Source organism: Rhyacophila brunnea, unplaced genomic scaffold, assembly GCF_057557595.1.
Source record: "Rhyacophila brunnea isolate RB1 unplaced genomic scaffold, BYU_Rbru_1.0 scaffold_1, whole genome shotgun sequence".
Classification (NCBI taxonomy): domain Eukaryota; kingdom Metazoa; phylum Arthropoda; class Insecta; order Trichoptera; family Rhyacophilidae; genus Rhyacophila; species Rhyacophila brunnea.
Genome location: NW_028232751.1, coordinates 65,435,001 through 65,459,767, shown reverse-complemented (window position 1 = coordinate 65,459,767; position 24,767 = coordinate 65,435,001). Strand labels below are relative to the sequence as shown.

General features: G+C 35.2%; 1 protein-coding gene across 1 annotated transcript in view; it reads left to right on the top strand.

Annotated features, from left to right (window-relative positions):
* The first annotated feature begins 235 nt into the window (after positions 1-235).
* Positions 236-24,767, top strand: part of LOC147080132 (uncharacterized) — a 67,319-nt gene continuing 42,787 nt past the window's right edge. The window contains exons 1-5 of the mRNA XM_085948344.1: positions 236-1,392; positions 2,796-2,911; positions 10,466-10,628; positions 11,038-11,221; positions 22,118-22,222. Coding sequence (XP_085804470.1) covers positions 11,151-11,221; positions 22,118-22,222 — 176 coding nt within the window. The 5' untranslated portion in view covers positions 236-1,392; positions 2,796-2,911; positions 10,466-10,628; positions 11,038-11,150. The remainder of the gene's footprint in view (positions 1,393-2,795; positions 2,912-10,465; positions 10,629-11,037; positions 11,222-22,117; positions 22,223-24,767) is intronic.

The window sequence follows — 24,767 nt, the reverse complement described above, 5'->3', positions numbered from 1 at the left end:
TTTTGCAAACCGATTATCATTGTAGATATCAGCATCAACGTGGTAGTACAACACAATATGTTACAGGAAATTTCGGTTATGATAACTGAAAATATGAAACCCATCAAACCACCGGTTTGGGATCCAGGACGAGTGGTAGATCATCTTAGGAAAACAACACCGGTGGAGTACAACCTATTCGAAACCTCTCGCAGGACAGCCACCTACTCGGCTGCTTCTCGCATCGGGACGAAGGGTTCATGACCTCACACTACTCAGTAATAGTAGACAATGGATTAGTGGAAAAAAGTGGCCACAAATTGTATGGCCAATGTTTGGCTCAAATACAGATACCGCCAAGCATCGTCAATCGGAATGGAAGCTAAGCGCTTCCACGTGTCAAAACATCGACCCAGTATTCTGGTTACGGAAACTCGTCTGCATGTCAAACCCAGGGGTCGAAATGGACCGGAACGCACCGGAGCGCCGTTCCGGTTCGTGAAATCTGTAAAGTTATCGCCCCGTCTCGTGGACAAAATAATTTGACCGTCCGAGCTAGATATGCCATATAATAAAAAAAAAAAATAAAATCTAGCACACTTATGTTTATAAAATACACATAAAATTTGATAACCATGTTAATTTTCGAGCGCTCCGGTTTGTAATCTTTTCCATTTCGAGCGCTGGTCAAACCTAAAAGAGAGGGGAAGGTCGGTATATTTCGGAATTATTTATATCTTCAAGAGGATCACCAAAACCAACCACCAGGACAGTTATAAGGAATTGGATATGGTCAGTACTGTTGGAAGCAGGGGTACAAGAACCACCAGGTAGTGTCCGCTCAGTAGTGGCTTCCTTAAACTGTAAATATACCCAATAGATGATATTTTAAAGAGAGGTAACTGGCGTAGTGAGTCGACATTTCACGACAACTACCAGAGAACGATGGATACACCACCATCAGAAGGGGAAAAGAACCCATTAACTTCTCTATTCAACATATACATGGAAAGTCACGATGGTCTATACCTCGTCAATGAATCATTGTCACATACAGGAATTTGGCATACCCAACACCAGGTGATAACAAACAGATATCTCAAGGACTTCAAAGTCAAATTCGAATAATGAAAGGAGTTTTACCTACCAATAAAACTCTTATTATTCATGTTGACTTTGAAGTCCAGGTAACTTCTACCTGGTTCCTTGAGTCATATCATAATGAACAAAGTGATGCCAAACTTTATACATAAAAAACAGACGCGCGGGTATGACCAGTAAATGAAAACGGAGAAATGACCAACGACAAGAAAAAGAAAAATAAATTAGTAGAATATATCCTCACGCGAAGAAGAAAGAGCAAACCCTATCTCAAGGACTTCAAAGTCAACATGAATAATAAGAGTTTTATTGGTAGGTAAAACTCCTTTCATTTTTCATATTTAATTCATAAAAATTACAGAATATTTGGCGTAAAACATTAATATTATATACAATTTAAATCTGGCGCGTAAATAAAATTATTTAGTCTATGGCTGCGTCGCTGACGCTTTGGTGTGATGTCAAACGCGAAATTCGCATCAAATCCAAGCGCTAGCGACAGCGATAGCCTTGGTTTGTGCGAGGCTTTAAAAACCGACGCATAAATTATTTAAAGTTCATGAGAAACATAGCCGATAAATTGTCATAATTTGGTCAAGGGATCTCGGAGTTTCTCAAATTCTCCGTTATTTTATTTTCTGAGAAACAAAAAACCAATACATTTTCATTTTTCAACAGAAATGACAACGCATATTTTTTCCCTAAATACTATGATTTTGGAGGTTCTGTACTAAAATCCCACTATGAAAAGATGGCAACACTGGCGACAAAAGCAAATGCATCAGCATCAGTGTTGCCAACCGTACTATAATTATAGTATTTGTACTATAATTTTGGTCCGCGTACTATGTACGATATAAAATATGTATAGTACGCCCAAAATACTATAATTTTGAAAATCGTACTATAATTTCATATAAAAGTACTATAATTTTGCATTTGCCATTTCGCAATCGAGTGGTCTTCGAAAATTTGGAAATCTGCGGCCCGCGACGAAATATTTTTCCTAAAAAAAACGAGCCGACCACGAAAAATTGGGAATCTGCGGCCCGCGACGAAATATCTTTCCTAAAAAAAACGAGCCGACCATGAAAAATTGGGAACCTGCGGCCCGCGAAGAAATATTTTTCCTAAAAAAAAACAAGCCGACTATGAAAAATCGGGAACCTGCGGCCTGCGAAGAAATATTTTTCCTAAAAAAAACAAGCCGATTATGAAAAATCGGGAACCTGCGGCCCGCGAAGAAATATTTTTCCTAAAAAAACAAGCCGACTATGAAAATTGGGAACCTGCGGCCCGCGAAGAAATATTTTTTCTAAAAAAAACGAGCCGACCATGAAAAATGGGAAAATTTTCATTTTCAACAGATGACAACGCGTACTATATTTTATCCCCAAATACTATAATTTTGGAGGCTCTGTACTATAATTCCACTTTCAAAATATGGCAACACTGATCAGCATCGAGGTTGTTTTCTTCAAAACATAAACAAGACATGGCGGACGCCGAGTGAACTTTCGTGTGTGAACGCGATGTTCTACAATTGTGGCGTTCGCAAACGAAAAGCATCAAATTCAGACGAAGGTAAGCTAATAAAGCATCATGTAGGCATATTATTCGCCGGTTCGATCGACGACAAGCTGCCTTTTTCTCCTCGATTTTGTTTCCATTTCAATTGGCGGTAAATTTCTGCAATAATGCAATCTATTTTACAGACTGAAGTCGGTGGAAAGATTGTCGTGCCTTCTCGAAGACGAAAAAACAATAATCCAAATCACTAGCGGCTTTTCGAGATAAAACGGAGTCCTTCTTTAATGAAGATTCTTCAGCGGTAAGTGTTTATTAGGATTAAATGATTTTACAGACTCCATTTGCAAGTAAATCTGCGTTACGAAAGTATTGTGATTAGTCTCGTTTTGTAGGCATATTAACCTTTGCAATCCTTTAGTTGTTTTGTTATGTAATCTCTGCTAACGGCATTGTTAATTAGTTGTGGTTTCTGGAAAACTTTGACTCGAAGAATTGTTGTCGTTGTGTATCATGAATTTTTATGTTTATCCGCCATTTTATTGTGTTTTGTTCAGTTGAACACATTTGGCTATATTTCTATATAGTAATCCATCGATTTAACATATTTGATCGGCTGTAAACGTGAATTATTCAGAATTATTAGGCAGTGTCGTGTCCCTAGTTGGTCCCAGGTCGGTGATTGTTTGTAAATTTTTGCCAATAAACAAAATGAAACGGTTGGACTGGCCACATCTCCCGATCGGATTTGAATGTAGTTTGGGCAGTCCACCATACGAATTTGTGTGCTTTATAGCGCCTGTACATGTGCATGTGTTTACTGGCAACAGTGGCGTGTGAATTGATTAATGACACAACTGCCGTTCACTGTCTTGAGCGTTTGTTATGTGGTGCCGTTTGCAACTATTGCATGAATGCAAATTGCAATTCAGAAGCCGCTCAACTTTTTTGACCTGCAATGCAGTCTTCAAACTTACACATAAGGGACAAAGCCCACCAAAAGCGGCGGATCGGGGCGCTCACTAGAAAGTAGGCCCTTGAAGCATGAATACAACCAAAATGACACTCTTTCCACCTGCGCAGTACACTTTCCCTATTTAATAAGGAGCGCAAGAAGCACAAAATAATTATTATCAGTGCCTCATAACAAAGCAATAACAAAATTATTATATTTGTCGGCGGCTTGTAATACATAATATTCACAATGACATAATTCTAGCTGCTATTCTGCTAGCGATAATATCGCATACCAGCAGCCCGAATTCGTAACTATCGTCTCGTGTGTGCGACATGACAAGTTATTATCGCCCGTTTCATGTCGTATACTATAATACCTATTCTGGAAGCCACTCGCTAAGGACTCTTATTAACTCGCGAGTGACCAGTTGGCAAAACCAAGAAAATCGATGTCTATGGTATGAGATGAAACGTCAAAACTGAAATGTCAAACGAAATTATTATTTTTTTATTTCGTTATGTTTGTGTATAATACCTAAATATTCGATTGATTTAGTATAATATAGTTATGTACGTAGAAAATAACCTCAAATAGGTGCGAAACCATACAATATTATTACACTGTAAAACAAGATTTAACAAAATATGTAAGTATTTATTCATTACAAACCATTATTAAACCACAAAACACAATTAATGTAGCCACTGGTTTTCAGTTTGCAAATGGATAGTTTTTAAAACGGCCGCTAGTTATAAACTACACAAAAAAACTGTCCTATAAAAGGTTGTTTCCAAACCTTTCTGCAAATATGGAGACTAATTTTATAATGCAATGGCTATCTCGTAAAAAAATTAAATAAAAGGGTCAAATTAATCATGATGTTGAAATTTGAGGCATATTTGTTTAGGAACGATAATTTTGTTGTTAAACTTGTCTATTTGGTTGAAATTTTTAAAAAATTGAGTGAATAAATCAATCCAAGGACCACTTACGCATTCACTGATTTAAAACGACAAAGTGAAGGCATTCATAAAAAATTGGAGCTTAGGAAATCAAAATGACAAAAAAAAGTTCGCCGTGTCTCCATTATTTTTAAATGATTTCTACACCAGAGTTCTTGGTTAGTTTGCTAGTGCTCTTTTCACATTATTTTATTAATAGCAAAAAAAGCGCTGCTTTGTTTTGGAACTATTAAATATTTAAATATGTGGTTGGAAAATCCTGACCAGGGTGGTGATACACCCCTGTTACAGGCGGGCTTCTCCCGGTGTAAAATAATCATTTAGTAGCTCAAGTCGAAACGTAACCCTGACCTCTAGAAACGGCTTCATAAAACATCTAATCTGATTCCTTGCTCAACCACGTAAGTATTTTTTTTAATTTAAAAAGTAAAAATGATGATGGATGAAAGAGATAATTATAAGACTAAATATAAGTATTTAAAATATAATAAATTTTGCCGCGCTTGTCGGCAACGCCCAAATTTCGACGCGCCTGCGCCAGGGTCAGGCTCGTGATTCGCCGAATCAAAGATCACGCGATAAAATTTGGCCAATCACGAGAGTCCTTTTTGTGGAATGGCGTGGGTACGCGAAGTTTGAAAAAGAAAAAAAAAATTAGTAAGCGTCCCCTTTCCGATAGGATAGGACCTGCGAAACTTATTGTTAAAACAAAATATGTAAACGTTTAAAGAAAATGTAAAATATAAGAAGACCACGTTACGAGCACGAAAGACCGAGTTTTATTTCTACTAAACCGTTTGAATTTCTTTTTTTTTGTGAATCCGGGGTTCGATGGACACCTGAGCTAGCCGCTGGAACCCCGGGGATCTCAATGGCGCCTTGGCAACGTGAAGCTCGAAGAATCGCATGGATTCTTCCGAACCCGCGAAATAAAATTTACGCCCGCGAACGCTAAATAAAAGTTTATGATCCAGGAGCGCCGGAACAACCAAGAAATGGTTAACTAAAAAGTGGACTCCGACGTAACCCTTATCGAAGAAGAAGTGCTGTCTACAACATCAAACCGGGAGAGCCCTCTGGTGTTCGAAGACAGTCCACATACGGAGCTGACCGCGCCTAGCGTCGTGCTGGAGACCGTAGCACCAGCGCGTCTCCAGTACGACGAATGGCTGCACAAATCCCACCTATGGAGACCAGACACATCATCAACGGTATCCAGCGAGGAGGGCTCGTAGAGGCCACGGCCCACTCACGACGAAAAACGGCGAGCAAAATGCCGATTTTCCTAGGGTATCACTAACATGTTGTGTACCCTAGTCGACCACGGGATGTTCGGTGAGGAGAGAAAAAGGAAACGCGAGGCCAGGGAGCCTCACAAGAGGACTGAAAAGGCGCGCAAGCTGAGAGGAATCGAAGCTGTGCGGGCGCAGGCTCGACCACGAGGAGATGAAGCAGGACCAGTCGCCAACCCTCGAGTCAAGGGTGAACGCCGAGTTGCTGTTGGAAGTGAAATGTGTAGATTATACGAATAAAACATCCGGAAATTCTTCTAATTACAGATACAAAGTTAATTAAGGACCAACTTTCTGAGTCTTGTAATCTTAAGTTTATTAGTACGAAAAATGTACATTCTAGTTTTAAAAATAACGCTTCGCAAAGTGACGCCAATTCTTTCCGTTCAAATAAAGTAAATATGAATGAATTCGAAAACATTAACATTGAAAATCGCAAACAATTTTATAAACGGGAAAGAGGATATTCTACAGTAGCGCGAAACCTGTTTCAAAGTTACGCCGTGTTAATAATTTCAATTCAAAGAGAAACGAGGAAAATAGTATACGACCGTCACTATTATTTCTTTACAAATTACCAATCGTAAATTTAACACAGCGAAAACGGAACGGGAATAATACGGCATCACTCGACGAAGTGTATATTATAGTTGATAAGTGAAATTGTAATAATACGTTAAAATTAGGTATAAGAGGATGAAAGTAGAGATTGTATGCTTGTGGAAAAAAAAAATGAGTCAATAAGCCGTAAATTTCTCAACGGGGTTTCAATAATGAAAAAAAATAAAAATAATAATAATAATAAAACGTGAGAGGCACCGCAAATCGGCGCGGCGCGCCTTTGGAATAGGATGTCGGGCGCATATAACGAAACAACAATTTTTTTTTAAATAAAATTTTCACTAAAAATAAAGTTAATTACACAGTTTTAAGTGTACTGATTCAGAAATAAATATGAGAGGGTGGAATATTTCAATTTTTAATATCAATGTTATTTATACAGTCAATACAATGTTGCAAAATAATTATGGGTATTAGGGTAAAATATTAAAAGTGATAGTAAGTACCATAAGTACAATGGGAAGATTTTATATAAAATTAGTAGCTATTTAATGTATGGGGTAGGAGTAATTAATAAAGTAAATTCGAATAAATTTAAAGTACAGGAAGTCTAATGAACGAATAAATTACTAAAGAAAGAAAAAGAATAAATACAGATGAAGACAATTTGGAAGCACAAAGGGAGCCACCTCTCGAAGTAAGAGCATCCAAAGGCAGCGTAGCCGAAAATTCATGATACCAAAGCTTGATGGTGTGGAGAGTGCGCACTCTCCTTTCTCGCGCAGGTTCATGGAGAGACTAGGGACGTGACGCCTGAAAGATATCGTGAAACAACAAGAGGTACCTCCGAAGTGTAACCATCTAAAAAAAAGAAAAGAAAGGGAAAAAGATACTTATTGTGAAAATCCATCCTAGTGCCTGTGAGAAAGCCGTGCCGCCGTCAGCGAGCCTAGCCGTTGTACCGCTATACGATGCCTTGCCCGCAGTAATAGGAACAGATGGAGACACAGTACCTGTCCATCTATGAGGTGATACTCCAGAGACCAGCAGATCAGTGGAAAACTTTCCACAGAAAGATATCCGCTGCTCGGAACGAGCCTGGCTCAATAGTAACGCCATTACCACGCCCTGGTTGCAAAGGCAGACGACGCCAAACGAGGTACGCTCCTATTGCACCAGAAGAAGAAAAACATAACACGAAATAATAATTCCGAACGAGGGCCAAACGTCTACAAATGTAGCCTCTCGGAATACAAAAAAAACTGGACAGCCCAAGAGTCAAAGACTGCAGCTCCACGACCCCTCCGCTGACTAGTATAAAAGAACGAGAAGAATAACAAAAACATTACGAAAACAAAATAAACGCACGACATTACAGGAGAAAAATAAAATAATAATAAATTATGACAAATGATAATAAGAAAGGAAAATAAATCAAACTCTGACTTATTCAGGAGCATTGCTTTGAGCAGGAAAATAGTAATTAAAATAAATATAGAAACAATACGTAAAGTTAGTTGTTTTTTTTTTTTTTTTTGTTAGAATAGTTAGATTGTAGTTGAATTTTTTTATATAAACTGTTATCATGCCATGTATTTAACGGATGAACAAGGAATTGGATGGGTGGCCGATGAGATCAGGGCGTACCTTTCGACTTTAATCCAGATGGGGCGAATGATACACCCCTGTTACAGGCGGGCTTCTCCCGGTGTAAAATAATCATTTAGTAGCTCAAGTCGAAACGTAACCCTGACCTCTAGAAACGGCTTCATAAAACATCTAATCTGATTCCTTGCTCAACCACGTAAGTATTTTTTTTAATTTAAAAAGTAAAAATGATGATGGATGAAAGAGATAATTATAAGACTAAATATAAGTATTTAAAATATAATAAATTTTGCTGCGCTTGTCGGCAACGTCCAAATTTCGACGCGCCTGCGCCAGGGTCAGGCTCGTGATTCGCCGAATCAAAGATCACGTGATAAAATTTGGCCAATCACGAGAGTCCTTTTTGTGGAATGGCGTGGGTACGCGAAGTTTGAAAAAGAAAAAAAAAATTAGTAAGCGTCCCCTTTCCGATAGGATAGGACCTGCGAAACTTATTGTTAAAACAAAATATGTAAACGTTTAAAGAAAATGTAAAATATAAGAAGACCACGTTACGAGCACGAAAGACCGAGTTTTATTTCTACTAAACCGTTTGAATTTCTCTTTTTTGTGAACCCGGGGTTCGATGGACTCCTGAGCTAGCCGCTGGAACCCCGGGGATCTCAGTGGGTGGGTTCGCTTCGGGATGTGGGGTCCATGATAGAATCCATTTGTCAATGAAGGAAGATGAATTTGGATTGACCACTATTGAAATTGATTGTGCTAATAAACAAGCACATTCGTCAAAAATTAATCTAATGTAAGTAGTAAAACCTCGTTTATTTTTTTTTCATTTTTGTATTCGTAGGTAGGTACTTTGTTGACTATTTAAAAAGGTGTCTGTATTATTTAATGAAATAACGGGGGGCGCCTAGATTAGATTTTTTTAAAAGGGAGGCGTAGTAACATAAAGTTTGGAAACCACTGACTTAACATTTGAGTTGTTAACATAACAAAACTGTTATGGGCAGTGTGATAACTTTAAGTTATTTTCTAGTTTCCGGTTTATATGGAATAGTAAATGAAAACGTCAAATTCAATAAAAAATTAAAATTAAAACTCGCATGTGCCTTATCCCCGCCTCTTCTCTCGGTGGGAAGTTTTCCCGCGCTATTTTGAAAGCGCTTCACAACACCTTGGATTCTACCTTTTTTAATGTTTAAAATACCCAAAAAGGTTTTTTGGCATACGGGAACCAAAGCACCAGTTTGACTTTTTCGGGCATAATATTTTATATTGAAAGAATTTTTTCTTTCAGCCCCACTGTGTGACATCACTGAAACTCCTTCACAATACTTCACTATAAATGTATCTTGAGCAAGTTTCACTGCCTTTTCATAAAATGCAGTATGGAAATGTCTAATATCAGTTCCATTTAATGAACTGCACTTGATATGCACTTGCACTGAGGATACTCGGGCAATTTTTTAGATGAATATCTGCTACAAATTATGAAAAATACAATAATTAATAACTTTGAAAATAAAAAGTAAAGATAGAGGTCAATAAAATATATATACAAAAGTATATAATAATGACTATACTTAGATATTATGTAAATATATATAATGAGATTTATGGTGGTTATCTTAAATCAATTTTTTATACTTATGGATTCACTTAGAAAGTCATCAAGTGATTAAAAAATAATGTTCAATTATTAAAGGTCCCAATAATATTATTTTTTGACACAAGCAAAATATGTTAAAAATCTATACTTAGAGATCTCATAATAATTACATCACGCTAAATATACAATATTATGTATCTACGGCATAATTTAAAAAAAGCATAGGAAACAAAAAATATTATTATGAAACACCACTGGATTTTTGAAACATCTATAGCAAAAATTAATGTTAGGAATGTCAATTTTTAAATACCTTTCTTGGCGTAACACGTTACATTTCCAGCCGGCCGGATTTCTTAAACGCTTCCTTGATTCTCCTGGTAGAGATTCCGTTACACTTACTAATGAAACATCCATTATTAATTAGTAAAAACAATCAAATATATGAAGCAAAATCAAGACATTCTCACTGCACAGACGCAAACGGTTTGACGCGGTTGTATAGAGATTTTACCGTACGTTTGAAATCAGTATTTGAATGGCGGCGTCTGATTGGTCGGTTAAGAAGAGACAATTTAGCGACTCCTTATTTTTTCAAAGAGCGCGCTTGGCGACTCACGTCAATATTCATTTTGATTTTTTGATGAAATTGGAGGAATTTGAAACTCTCAACTGGAAAAGTCGATAGGTCTATCGATAGAGCATCTAAGTACATTCAAAACTCATTTTATCGAAAAATCGCCAGAAGCCAGTTTAGCGACTCGGCGCCTCAAATTATGTATGAGTCGCATCGGTTCCGAGTGTTTAACATTGATCGTACACTTCATACTGTTTGAAAGTTACATCTCAATTTATTGTATTATTATAGGACTGTCATATCTTGGGTGCGATTCTCCTCAGGGATGCCATATCTTGGGCCACCGCAGACGCAGTCTTCCGATCCGGTACATTGAAGAGAAGCCTCAGGGCACCATCTGCTTGACGGAGTCACCCACCAGCAGGGGATCATTGTACTATGTGTACAGTTTGCGGTTAGTTGATTGACACCTTCTTTGTGTGCACCGTAGAATTATAACCATTTACTGATTGATATTTGTTGTTTGAGATGGAAAACCCCACACCCCATAAACCAGACAAGTGTCCATTGAAAACGGGGGATTATAGTGCATAAATACAAAATATTGTAAAAATTAAAACAGGTATTTCGTAAAAATAGTTTGTTTTTTTGAGAAATTTGTAGGTACAGTGCACTCAGTAATCTGCCGCTCGATTATCTGATAACTACTATAATCCGCCGTTATTTTTACTAGTTGAAAGTACAAAATCAAGCTCTATAATTCGCCGGAATTCGATTGTCAAATTCAGTAGTAAGCTGCGTACAAGTATACAACGCAGATGTTATGTTATTAACAAACTCATGCATTATTCTGTCTTTTTCAGATCCTATGATTATTTTTATTATTATTCGTCGACTGTCCTGCTTCTTTCCTGGCCACGCCGACTTGAACGCATCGTATGAAGGTTATTCAGCAGGATGAAGATGAAGATGGGACATGGAGATATTGAAACCCTCAAGAGGTGCAGCATGCGGCTGCCAGCTCGTTGCCGTACCTTCACACATTATGTAAGTCAATAATGATGTACCTTTCGCAATGTGCGATACTGCACTTTCCAAACGAGTCTCACGGAAAGCTTGGATTTTCAATCCGGTCGACACGTTAATTGTTTTATAATTTATTAACCTTCTAAGCTATAATGAATACGGAGAGTTTAGCCAAAGAAGATTACAGGGCAAGTGATTTAGGAATAGACACATGTGGATAATTTGATAATACAGTCGATCTCGGTTATTACGATCACGGATATAGCGAGATCTCGGATGTAACGAGGAAACATTCGTTGACATTTATGATTTTCTCCATACATTTATTCACTTTTATAATGAGCTACTTATCGGATATACCGAACAAAAATATCGTCAAAAAATTTCTTAAAACTGTTAATGTGTCGATCGTTAAAACATTTTCAACCCTAAGCAATAAAATCCGACAGTAGACTGGTGTCGCCGGGATCGGATTACGTTTATGACACTAGTTAAGTGTATAATTGTACCTAATTGGGTGTTTCGCTGACAAAATTGAAAAAGTATCCACACATATGGTTGAAATTTCATGTAAAAAATTCAAGCTGAAGTCAGTAGGTACCTTTCAGTATTCATTACAATAATCAACTTCTTTTGTAGTCATGAATGCCATGCTTGTTTTAGGGAAAAATTCTAATTGTGTATTCTTGTTTGAATTGCGACTTTTTGTGTTATGTGACCGCTCATTTAAAAATACCTATTCTCTGATATACCGAGTAACATTTCGAGGGCTTAGTGTCAAACAACACTATCTACAAAAGTGCAACTTTACAGGAGAGCCAAAAATCGTTATTTTAGATTCTTGTAACTCAACAAGGGAAAGGTTTATTTAAAATCTAATGTTAAGGCCATTGGACCCGTTTTTTCCTGTCTTCTCAGAATCGTGGAAATGGCAAGGACGTTTAACACGAATTGACACATAATAAACACTTTATTTATTTTAAATCTAATAAATAATATTCAAATAACACTTTTTGTGTCATTAAAATTTTCTGATTCGCTTTAATTTTTAAAATAAATGACAAATAGTCGGTCCTGTTTTCGAAATTGGCCAAAACGACTGTCACGCCACAGTGAATTTTTGAACTTAATAATAGTTTTGCAGGTATATATTGTATGAAAGAAATGGGTAAAACAATACATTTCATTGATTAACTCACGTACTTTTTTTAATTTCAGAAAAATAAAGATTTTAAAGCCATTTTAGTTTGAGTATACATCAGCCAATTTTGAATGATTTTTTCTCACAAAATAATATATACTGCACAATAAAAATATTTTTTTATTATAATATAACATTTCCGTAATACTATAAATAATAATTAACAATGAAAAAATAAATAAAACCCTATAAATTCGGTACAATTAGTGACGCTATATTACCAAAACACGTCGTACGTTTTCATGTATTTATCCTATTTTCAGACAATTTAGATATATAATTATTTTGCAAAATTAACAAAAAGAGACCATTTGATCGATTAATCCATATAGTTTTTCTAATTTCTCATTTCTAACCTTAGTAGGCTTGTGAATTTCAACGGGTGAGGACGTCTTTTTTTTCCAAAATTTTATCCGTCGCGAACAGTATTTTAACTCATAGAAAAATGACCTTTACTCGCATTGCAGTAACAATCAAATTGGCAAGACCACATAACGTAGACCAGGTGTTATAATTTGTGTTGACAAATCAAACATCATAAAATACCAGTGAATGTCAAACTGAGAAAAATGTAGTTATATTATATTATTTATTATCTTGTAATACAAATGGTTGCAGCATGTGAGATATTGTAAGATAATTGAATCTTATAACCACGATGGCTACAAAGAAGTCCTAAAGGTATTCGTTCGGTGCAACATTTATAAAAAAAAATATTTTGGACTTGAGCAGTTTAGATAAAATATAGGTGGACTTTAATTATTTTGATAAATACCTACTTGGTTGGGCTTAATACAGTTTTTATGTACCTGGGTCGCCATGTTTTGTTATTTTCAAAGGGACGTATCCAGGAGTATGTTTATTGGCATTATCAATAGAAACAAAATAATATTATTTTTCAAGGTCTATTTATTATCGATCTTAAGTGGTTTATGTCACAAATAGTAAATTTGTAGAAAATTTAAAGTAAAATACGTTTTCGAATGCTGTCATAGTAATGGCCACTGAAACATGTGTCATAATTTTCCTAATCGTCAAAATAATAATAAAATAAGTGTTTTGGGGCACAAAATCACGTATATGTTTTATGATGTATGTATTTTTCAGATGGTTTGTGGTAAAATCTTTTTTTTTCATACTGCCACAATTCAACTATTCATAATTAATTGTTTGTTAAATTTTTCATTGTGCACTTTGACTTAATAGGTAGGTGATAAAGTTTTTACCTTACTTTATTGTATTAATTTATTGTTAAGTGAGAATTAGCTGCTTTCGTTGTCAGTGTATATTTGAGGAGTGCGCATCCTGACGATGTCGAAAGGCGAAACCAGGATCGCATAAAACGACTCAAATGAAATAGTACAAAACTTTTAGAATTTAATATATTTAATGCCGAGTTGTATTGAATGGAATCACCTTAGGCATTTATTAGTAATTATTTAACTCAAGTAAAACATATATTGAGGTAAGAACCTATTTCATTGAATAATAAAAACAATATTACTCTTCACATCACAAGTGACAAGATTTATATGAATTGTGTATTGCCTGAACTCGTTGATCAGACTAACACGGTCGATGGATATAAGAAACCCTCAATATAATAATTATCAAGTTAACAAATAATAATATCAATTATCAATTAATAGCTATCAATAGAAAAGAAAATAAAATTATAAAAAAAAAACAATTTATAATAGTTATTCTAATACATTGCATACCGTTAAACCAATACACTAATTAAGGAACCAATTATTAATTTTCTATACACTAATGTTCCGAAATCCTCCGCGGCGACCAAAACGTACTGCCGTCAAATACATGCTATTATAATAATTGTTTCTTAAATCATAATTGTTGTGTACTAAATTTTAAAAAAAAAACGTTCCTCGACAAATATTCATTGGATTGCTTTCTTTTATGAGTCATTTTTTTATAATTTAATAAAAACGCAATAATAACAGAAATCTTTCATGCCATCTTGTGAATGTTTTAAACTTATAATTTGTAATGTTAGCTTATGAAAATGAATAAAATTATATTTGTTTACACTTTCGTGTTTTTTAGTATTAGATTTTTTTTTGAAAAATATTTGCACTGAATTTGAACCTAAATATGATAGGTTCAAGAAAAGGTATCACTTCACAAATTCAGCATATCAATAATATGAGGTTCTTATTTAGAGGTCTACTATTTTTATTCTTATAATTTATTCTACCGAATACAAAAATGTTTATAAAATTTGTTAGGAAAAAAATATTATTAATTCAACACTTTTAAAACCTCTGATTTCGTATCTACTACACGAGAAGCCGTTTTACGCTTCGAGCATTGTTATTTTTCATGGCGCTTACGTCAAATTTGATTCTTGCGAATAAACCCATACGCCTTAATATTTTATATTTTATTGTGTATTGTACATTTATCTTGCTTATGATGATGTTAAAATTTATAGGGATAGTTTTTAAAAAATATGAAAACAAGGGTAACTTATGTAGTTAGCGTTAAACTTTACTGACGATTTAATTAAAAATTAGAAAAGATTGACATAACGTTGTTTGACTATCATGTAGCCGTAAATGTAAAATAACGTTTTCTCAAAAAAAAAAAAAAAAACACTTTTTTGTAGATAACGTTGTCTGACTTTAAGCACTCGATTTATAACGAGCAAATTCAGTCGGTCCCAGCTTCCTCGTAATAACCAAGTTCGACTGTAAACCCAGTAACGTCCCTAGACAGAATGCCGCCCCATTTTTTATACAGTATTTTTATCATCCTTTTATGACTCCCAATATCTAAGAAATGTGTTGTAAGGAGACATTACTACCAAAATATATATCACTAAAACATACAAATTAAATTTAGATATAAAAAGAGAATAAATATAATATCTTCTTGGTCGTGCACTCATGGCTGAGGATCGCGACCACATTTAAATTTCACTATCCGTGTTAATCATGCCAATTTTTTTGAATAATAAAATGCCCTATTGTCAAATTCAGGATCACAAAGACTATAAAATATTATTTTTTATCGTAAATATTTCACTATAATAATGTCAACATAAATTTTACTAATAGTTTTATAAATGCAATTAAAAATTAATAAAAGTAAAAAATCAAATGTTTAAAATAAATATAAAGGATAATAAGGCTTCAAAATTATATAAATAGATTATCTACAACACTTAAGGAATGTCCAGGATCATGCTTTGAAAATACCATAAAAGCTCTATTTTGACCTACGCAGTGCACTTACCCCCTTAAGCATTTCACCTTCAACCAGTTAACTTTTTGTCCAGCCGTTTTCCTGGTTTTGTTTTTTAATATTAATAATAAATAGTAATAATAGTAATAAATACTTAAAGTAAATGAATTAAGTGTTTTTTTGACTGAAATCTAATGCTAATATCAAACCAATGAAAATTAAGTAATAACATAATGAAAGTAAAGAAAGATTAACAAATAATAATTAAAAACTACTCCTCTGTATCACTTCCGACATCAGGTTCTGCATTCCTATTAATAACGCTGGTTGAGCTCGGCAGAGATTGGTACCAGTGGTAGAATTCTTGTGGTGTCACCTTTTTCACATAATACCATTAAATCTTTATGCTTTTGTGAACTTATTGATTGAGGCTTATACGACTTTGACAATTCATTCGGAAAGGTTGGAGCACGATTCCGAATAGCAATATTAATTTGTAAATATTCGCCGGAATGGCCATATCGATATTTCATAATTGAAGGACTATTTTTTTCAAATCTTAAGGGGGCACATGCTCAGCGTAGGTCAAAATGGAGCTTTTATTCTATTTTCAAAGCATGATCCTGGACATTCCTTAAACGTTGTAGATAATCTATTTATATAATTTTGAAGCCTTATTATCCTTTATATTTATTTTAAACATTTGATGACTGCATAAAGTATTTTTATTACATAAAATAGTATTCTTTTAAACGTCTCGCTCTGATGTTTTAGAATATAGTCATATTTCAGTACATAAATGTGCAGTGGTAAGATTTTTTACGTTTATTAATTTTTAAACGCATTTATAAAACCATCAGTATAATTTATGTCGACATTATTATAGTGAAATATTTACGATAAAAAATTATATTGATAATCTCTGTGATCCCAAATTTGACAAGAATTAAGCATTTTTTTATTCAAAAAATGGGCAAGATTAACACATTTGAAGGTAATTCTAAAGATACTAATTATAAGCTATGTCTTTGACCATTCAAGTGTGATAAACATCCTACGAATAATTTTTTATTTATTTTATTTTATTTTATTTGGGAAACCTCACAGTCGACATTGAAAGTACATATTACAACTTTTTACATAATATACAAGGACCAATAATGGGTTTCCACATTTATTATTACATTTATATTAAACTAAAACAAAGTGAGATAGAAGAAACAACTTTAAAATAAGTATATAATATAAGGTATGTGTTTACGTGCGTGTGTATATATGGGTGAGAGTGCGTGGGAGTAGGCTTTGGTATTTATTGCGGTAGTGTGAAGTTAGTTTTGTATGTTTTTTCGCAAATTGTTTTTGTGAATGTGTCAAATGTTAGGTGTAAAATGTCTGTATCGCTGAAAAAATTATTGTACGTAGTCATTATTCTAACGAATACAGCATTACTAGCGTAGTTAGTGTTGTGTTTAGGTATATGGAATAATTTTTGAGAGCGCGTGCGTTTCTGGGGTACATTTAAACATATGCTGGACTGCACTATTTCGATCGAGTCAATGGCGTTATGTATGATTTGGTGTAGGAATTTAATGTCGTGGACAGTGCGTCGTGATTCCAGGGAGTTGATGTTGTAGTTATGTGTGCTGGTGGAATTATGTTGTGTTACTTGGGTTGGAGGTGATGATTTGTGATATCTTAGGTGCTTGATGAATCGTTTTTGTACTTTTTCAAGTCTGATTTTTTGTGATTTATAGGTGGGTGACCAAATAGTAGAAGCAAACTCTAAGATGCTGCGTACGTAGGAGAAATAAAGTAGTTTTATGACGTGTGTGTTGGTAAATGGCTTACCTGTACGCAAAACAAAACCTAATGCTTTTGAGGATTTTTGTGCAATGTGATCAATATGAGCATTAAAGTTTAGTTTTATATCCAATAGGACGCCCAGGTCTCTGACTACCGGAGTGAATGGGATTGGCGCGGAATTAATTTCATACTGAAATTTTATTGGTGTACGGTTTCTTGTAAAATAAATAGATTGACACTTGGAAGCATTTAGAGTAAGGAGATTCTGGTCACAGTATGATGTTAGGCGTTCTATGTCTTCTTGCAGTCTATGGCAGTCAGCAAGGCTATTCACCTCCGTGTATAGCTTTAGATCGTCTGCATATAAAATATAGTTTGCGTGTTGAAAACACTTGCCAATGTCATTGATATATGAGTTGAATAAAAGTGGCCCCAGATGAGAACCCTGGGGAACGCCTGAGGGAATAGAGATAAAGTTTGAGCGGTGTCCACCAATAACTACGGCTTGGCATCGGTTGTGAATGTATGAAGTAAGCCAGCGGAGTAGATCTCCGTGAATACCAAGTAGTTCTAGTTTCTGGATCAGGATAGTATGATTAACTCTATCAAAGGCCTTAGAAAAATCGGTGTAGATGGAATCTACTTGCGATTTTTTATCCATGGAATTAAGAAGATAACTAGAGAATATAGCAAGATTTGTTACCACCGACCTGCGTTGCATGAAACCATGTTGTTTTTCGCTAATGTTTTTACATATAGCAGGGTAAAGTGCAGGGTAATGATTGCTTTATAATAATTAATGACCTAAGAAAAAGGTAGTGTTTTTTTGAAATACGCCATTTCTTTTGGCTAACCTAACCGAAAAAAAAACATTTTTTTTTAAACGGTACATGTTCACACACGCGCATTATCATGATCTCACTCCCTACTTCAGTTTTAGTTTGTCAATTTATGGCTACAGCCGTATGTTGTAGCTTAACCACTGGGGAATGCAAAATTAATAAATGTAAAAAATCTTAACACCACTGCACATTTATGTACTGAAATATGATTATATTCTAAAACATTTGAGCGAGAGGTTTAAAAGAATACTATTTTATGTAATAAAAATACTTTATGCAGTCATCAAATGTTTAAAATAAATATAAAGGATAAGTTTTTAAAATTATATAAATAGATTATCTACAACGTTTAAGGAATGTCCAGGATCATGCTTTGAAAATAAAATAAAAGCTCCATTTTGACCCACGCTGACCACGTCCGCCCTTAAGCATTTCACCTTCAACCAGTTAACTTTTTGTCCAGCCGTTTTCCTGGTTTTGTTTTTTAATATTTGTTTCGACAGGAGACCCAAATCATAAATATCGTTGTATTTTAGTTTTTTTGTGGTATACGGTGTCGCAGTTTTCTTATTGCGATTAGATTGAGCAGCTGAAAATTTTTTTATCCAGTCATGCATCGTATACACGCTCATGAATCTCTTCTGTTTCGCAATGGCATTGTGCATACTGTCACATTCCTTCATTGAATGTGAGATGTCCGGGGTTCCAGGGCTAGCTCAAGCGTTGATCGCACCCCGGATTCACAAAAAAAAGTTAAACGATTGGAGTGAAAATAAAACAAGGTCTTTTGTGTTCGTAACGTGGTCTTGTCTTATATTTTTTTTTGATTTGTAGTTTCACAAATTTATATCTGGGTTTTTACAATTATAGTCGCAGGTCCGTCCATATTGGAAAAGGGACGCTTACTTACTTTTTTTTTTCTCTTTTTAAATTCCCCGTACCCACGCCGACCAGAAAAAAGGACTCTCGTGATTGGCCAAATTTTATCGCGTGATCCTTCTTTTGATTTGACGAATCACGAAGACCACCTCGGCGCAGGCGCGCGGAGATTTTAATGTTGCCGGCAAAATTTATTAGATTTAAATACTTATATTTTATACATTATATTTAGTCTTAAAATTATCTCTTTCATCCATCATCATTTATACTTTTTAAATCAAATTAAATTTATCTTAATTACACCTCCGCCCAGTATATAATTTTCACACACCGGACGAAGGCCTTTACTTATGAATAAAAAAAAAATTACGTAGTTGAGCGATGAATCAGATTAGATGTTTTATGAAGCCGTTTCTAGAGGTCAGGGTTACGTTTCGACTTATAACTACTAAATGATTATTTTACACCGGGAGAAGCCCGCCTGTAATAGGGGTGTATCAAATGTCCGGATTCTAAAAACTTTTGCTCCGATACTTACAATATTGTCTGAGCTCTACACCATTAAAAGGGCCAAAATATTTTGATTGCAGTTCTGGTCACCACACGTGTCACTAAAAATGGACGCTTTTTTTATATCGCTTGGCAAGTCAGTTTGATAACAATACAAACATGTACCAATCTCTATGCTACCACGCTTGCCATTTACCTCATGCCAAGCATAACAGAAAGCAATATTAGGCGGAGCTCCTTCATAAATTGTCTAATTGTAGCAACAGAGCTCTCTGCTGTAATACAGAGATGAGACATTTGCAAGTCAAAGGTTACTGTTTCAAAAGTGTTTTCTCGAGTTGTCCTTTCTTTGTCCATAGCTTTGTCGGTGTTGGCTTCTCTCTCCCTGTTTTAGTTTCGGTGTAGTTTTGCTCCAATTGTTTCTTCTCGTCGCCGTCCTTCATTGCGTTATATTTTGTGCAGAGAGCACACTGGTCTTTTCTCGGTCTAATAAAGAAGTAATTATAGTCCTTGCAAAATATTCTTATGTAAGATGTGATGCTTGTATGACATTCTTTCCTTTCGATAATCTGTAAACAGTGCAAACATTTTTGATATTGACAATTTACTGTCTATATATTGCCGGCTCGATGATTGCCTTACGTAATGTGACTCCGTAACAGGAAATTTTTTTGGAACATGCTTACCCTTCTTATCTTCGGTGTTAAATACATTACATTAATTGGCTTTTTCGTAAGCTTTGTTTACAGGGCCATTACTGATACATAATGTTTTTAAAAAGAAGTCTCGGCAAACCCTTTTTCTCTGCCATCCTTAAAAAAATAGTATTGCTTCGCATTCGATTGATTCTTGAGAGGTGGCTTTACCATTCTGCATTTAATTTCAACAGTCTTTGTGTTCTTCAGGATAAAATCCTTTTGACGACAATAGTTTCCCAGACTCCAGCATTCAGAGCATATTAATATTCTTTGTTCTTCTGTAAACTTCGTGGAGCAATTGAATATGCATTTAGTGCAGCTGGCTGTTTTGGGAGTTTTAGCAATAAACGCCCTTTTTTGTTTCATAGGCCTTTCCAGAATTCCTAAGATCTTTTACAACGTTGCGAGTCCAAGTAGAAGGATCTGACTTGCGCCACCAACCGGTTTTGTTGGTATGTTGCTCGCATTCTGAAAACAAAACTATGCGGTCAAGAAAATGTCTCATTGTTTTTAAATATTTTATTTTTTAAATAATATGAATTGAATAGTATTCATAACAGGAAAATAACAATGTCATAGTGACTACCTTCTGTTTCTCCATCAATATCGTCTGGAACATAGCTAGGATCACGGTTTCCTGGTCATTGTCATTAACCGGTACAACAATCTCAACATCACTTGATGCACTGTGATATTTCAAGTAATGCATGGTAACAGAACTCCTGTTTGACAAATCAATTTTACAAATGTTGCAAGGCATTGAGGTATCTATTAAAATAACAACAATTAATCACAAAACAATCCACAATCGAAACAATAGCGTAACCCGAAGATCCAAACGTTCAATGACAGGTGACACGATGCAAGTGAAGCGAAAAGCGTAGAAACGTCCCAACATAATCATGGACTTGACCATAAACGAAAAATAATTGTCAATCACAACTCTATGGATCGGTGGTGACTTGTGTTTGTTTATTTCGTCATCGCTGTGCTGCATTTACGAGCAGTCAAAAGTCACCATTACGCTATGGTGAGTTTTGTTTGATTTAATTTAGACCAAAGCGATCTTATTATAACAAGCTGAAGCAAACTATTCCCTTTTGGTTATTTTTGCGTATTTCAGACAAGTATTGGAAGTTTTCTTTAGATTTTTGCATCTTAAAGAACATAATTTTACGCTTCGGGTGACATACTCAACTCAAAACTGCCATTTTCAGGGTTGGTGACTTTTGCCTGAACGGTGACGATATGTAGAAGGTGTCGATTTGCCCGTGCGCCAAGTTTCCGGACCACACGTGACTGGTCTTGGATGCATTTCAAGTGTCAGTTCGATGCTTTTGAATGTAGCGCAACACAACAGTATAATTATATTCTTCATTTAGTTAATAATCAATGAACTGCAGCAAAAATTGGTTTTCACTGTCGTCTGTGACCGAGCGAGTGCGAGTGCCCATTGCAACATGTTTACGTGCCCAGCACGGTGTACGGGTTAAGTGAATCTCTTAGTGGTGTGTCCTGAGAAAATTAATTTTCAATCATCGGGCTTCCCTCAGCTCCTTCCGCTCTTCTCGGGTCCCGGTCATTCGTTGCTCTACGTCAGCGGCCAAGGATGGAGGCAATCTTAAGATCCGACATAAATACGAATTGAAAATACAAATTGCAGATGGTTAAAACAATTCAACCCTGCCTAACCGAACTGTAATAATACAGTCTACCGTATGAGTGGAAATGTAAATTTACTATTGTCTAATCTCATATTTTGCGTGTCCGCTTTCAGAATGCCACGGGGGTATGACGGCGCCGGATATTCATCGTGCACCGCATCGTCGGAGAAGAGGAGACAACAGGAGTCGAGAGCTGATGCCTTATTGATCATCGAAAAGTTTGTGTTTAAGTATTCCAAGGTTTGGCGTGCACAGTGAACGGACCGACCGACACCGAGCTTTGTCTGAACGCAATGTCAAAGCGTTTGAGAATGATCCGCGTACCGATTTCAATTCACCTCAATCTTATCCATTGTAATAATGAAATCGGCTATCTTGGATTTCCACCCTTCACTGTGGACGCCGACCTGATCGTTATTATGTCAAATGCATTTAACTGTGTCCTTCACAAATTTTCGATTTGTGTTGACAAATTTAATATGTATGTAGCAGGGTATGTATATAAGTTGGGCGTGGGCCCGCTCGTGCGAATCGACCGAATGATAACTTATCGATAGATTTGACAGCATGGGCGTTCAATGCTTTTACTTTAATTGATTGACTGATTCAATGCAGTGTCACAGTGACTATGGTAAATTTCGTGTAATCTACACCTAAGCGGATATAGACCACATTTTCTGAATACATTTTTGATGGTTTCGACCATATTGAGGTTGCTCGAAATGTCTTTCAGTGGTTTGAACACGCTGACACTACCGGATGCATCGTGTTTGGAGGTAGTGCATATAGAATTATTTGTCGCTCGCTGCAAAATTTGCTCAATTCTAATGTTAAATGGGATTTGTGACCGTCGACAAGAAGAATAACTGAGTCATATAGTAACAAAAGTAGATCTGTGTGTTATTCATCATTTCGAGAAAATGACGAAAAACGTTTTGGGTTTTTAGTATTATAATAGCATGAAATATGTTTCTACATTTAGAAATTCAATTCAAATTCAACAGTTCTACTTTGGTTTCCAAAGTATTGAACAGTTCTAATTCTGATACCAAGCCCTATTTTCCATCACAATTTTTTACCACACAGTGATTTTGATTCGAATATTATATTGCTAGTCGTACATTATGGTCAGAAAAATAATTTGGCATACTTAGTTAAATTTCGATATATTTGCAACAGTTCTACTTTTGATACTATACGACTCAACTGGTCTTTTAATCTTATTTTCATCAAGCCATATCGTCACCGTACTTGCAGAAATTGGTAAGTAACATATTGATAGTTCTGAGAAAACAGCAAATGAAAATTTGAACTTTTAGGATAGAGCCTCTAGCTTCAATATATATGGTTTCGTTGATCATTATACTATCAAAATATAAATTGATTTATGCTGATCTGATGCAAATAAAGTTTGGTATAAATCAACGACATATTAAATGGACAACTCACTTCATACCGGCGCGCACGAGAAATTGTGCATGAAAGTCATTCACAGATGTATAGGTAGATGTCACGTGACCATATGACGTATCCATTTCCATTATGCGATACAAGCTTCGAGAATTTATAGTAATATAGCCTTTATTGTAATGGCGTATTAGTGTCATGACTCATTGCGTTAGAAACAGATTCTCGGTTACTTACGACTTCTCGGAGATTAGACGCAAGTGAGCCTAGCGCATTACAGGCGACTGTCCAATGGTTTCTGTCATTCAATTGCATTGAATAAACATTATCTTAAAATGGCATTTTATAAATAATAAATAATACTAACACATGAAAAGTGATATCCCATCTTTCTTGGAGTGTTTAGTAGATTTTTTTTACAATTTTTAACTAGGCACATTGGTATTTTGTAACACAATAATAATGGTAGAGTCGAAACCTGACAGTCAGAAATTTTGTATGGGCAGACCCAGCGGTGTCGCCAGACCGCTTGCAAGCAGAATGTTCATTTGAGCGTAGGATACCGATATTAAAATATGAATTTCGCCATCCGGCAGGCCCGACACAAAGTGAGTGTCATTTTATTTTCTAGATGCTTCGTCCATATTAATGTCATTGGTATAAATAGATAACCAAATGATATTCATTTTGTTGGTTTTTATTTAAAAGGTTGCACTTACAAAGTTTTGCTTCTCAATGAATGAGTACAAGTATAAGGGATACTAAGATGTGAATTAGAAATAAACAGTGGATTGATGAAATTAAATCAAATAAAAATAAAATATCAACATGTCAACATATAAAATTCGACATGAATGGATGTGAAATAAAAATAACATAAATAAATAAACATAAAAATGTTGTACCTAGATATGGAAACAATGTTTTTCACAACCACAAAAAATTCACGAGTTACAGAATCATTGGCACATTTATTTAAACAGTAAAAATGTAAAATCTTATCAATCTTAACAATTTTATTATAAAATCAAAACACAAAAATATTGACTATGGGTAAAAAAAATCTTATCGACACCTACCTCGTTATCCTCAGTTTCCGTTTCTGGAAGTGTGTCCACTTTGTTTTTAGATACAAGTAAACTTTTGTACCATCCATGCAGCTCTGTTGGAATCACTCCTAACTTGCAAAGTCGTTTGAGATCCCTTTTCTTAGCAATCGATATAGGAAGTAGACTTTCGTATACTGGTTTTAAATTATTTCCCAGATTCAAGACTTCTTGCGGCTCTACTTCTTGTTATGTTCGTAAATATTTTTTTATATTCACCATTATGATCGTATCGATATTGAATTATATG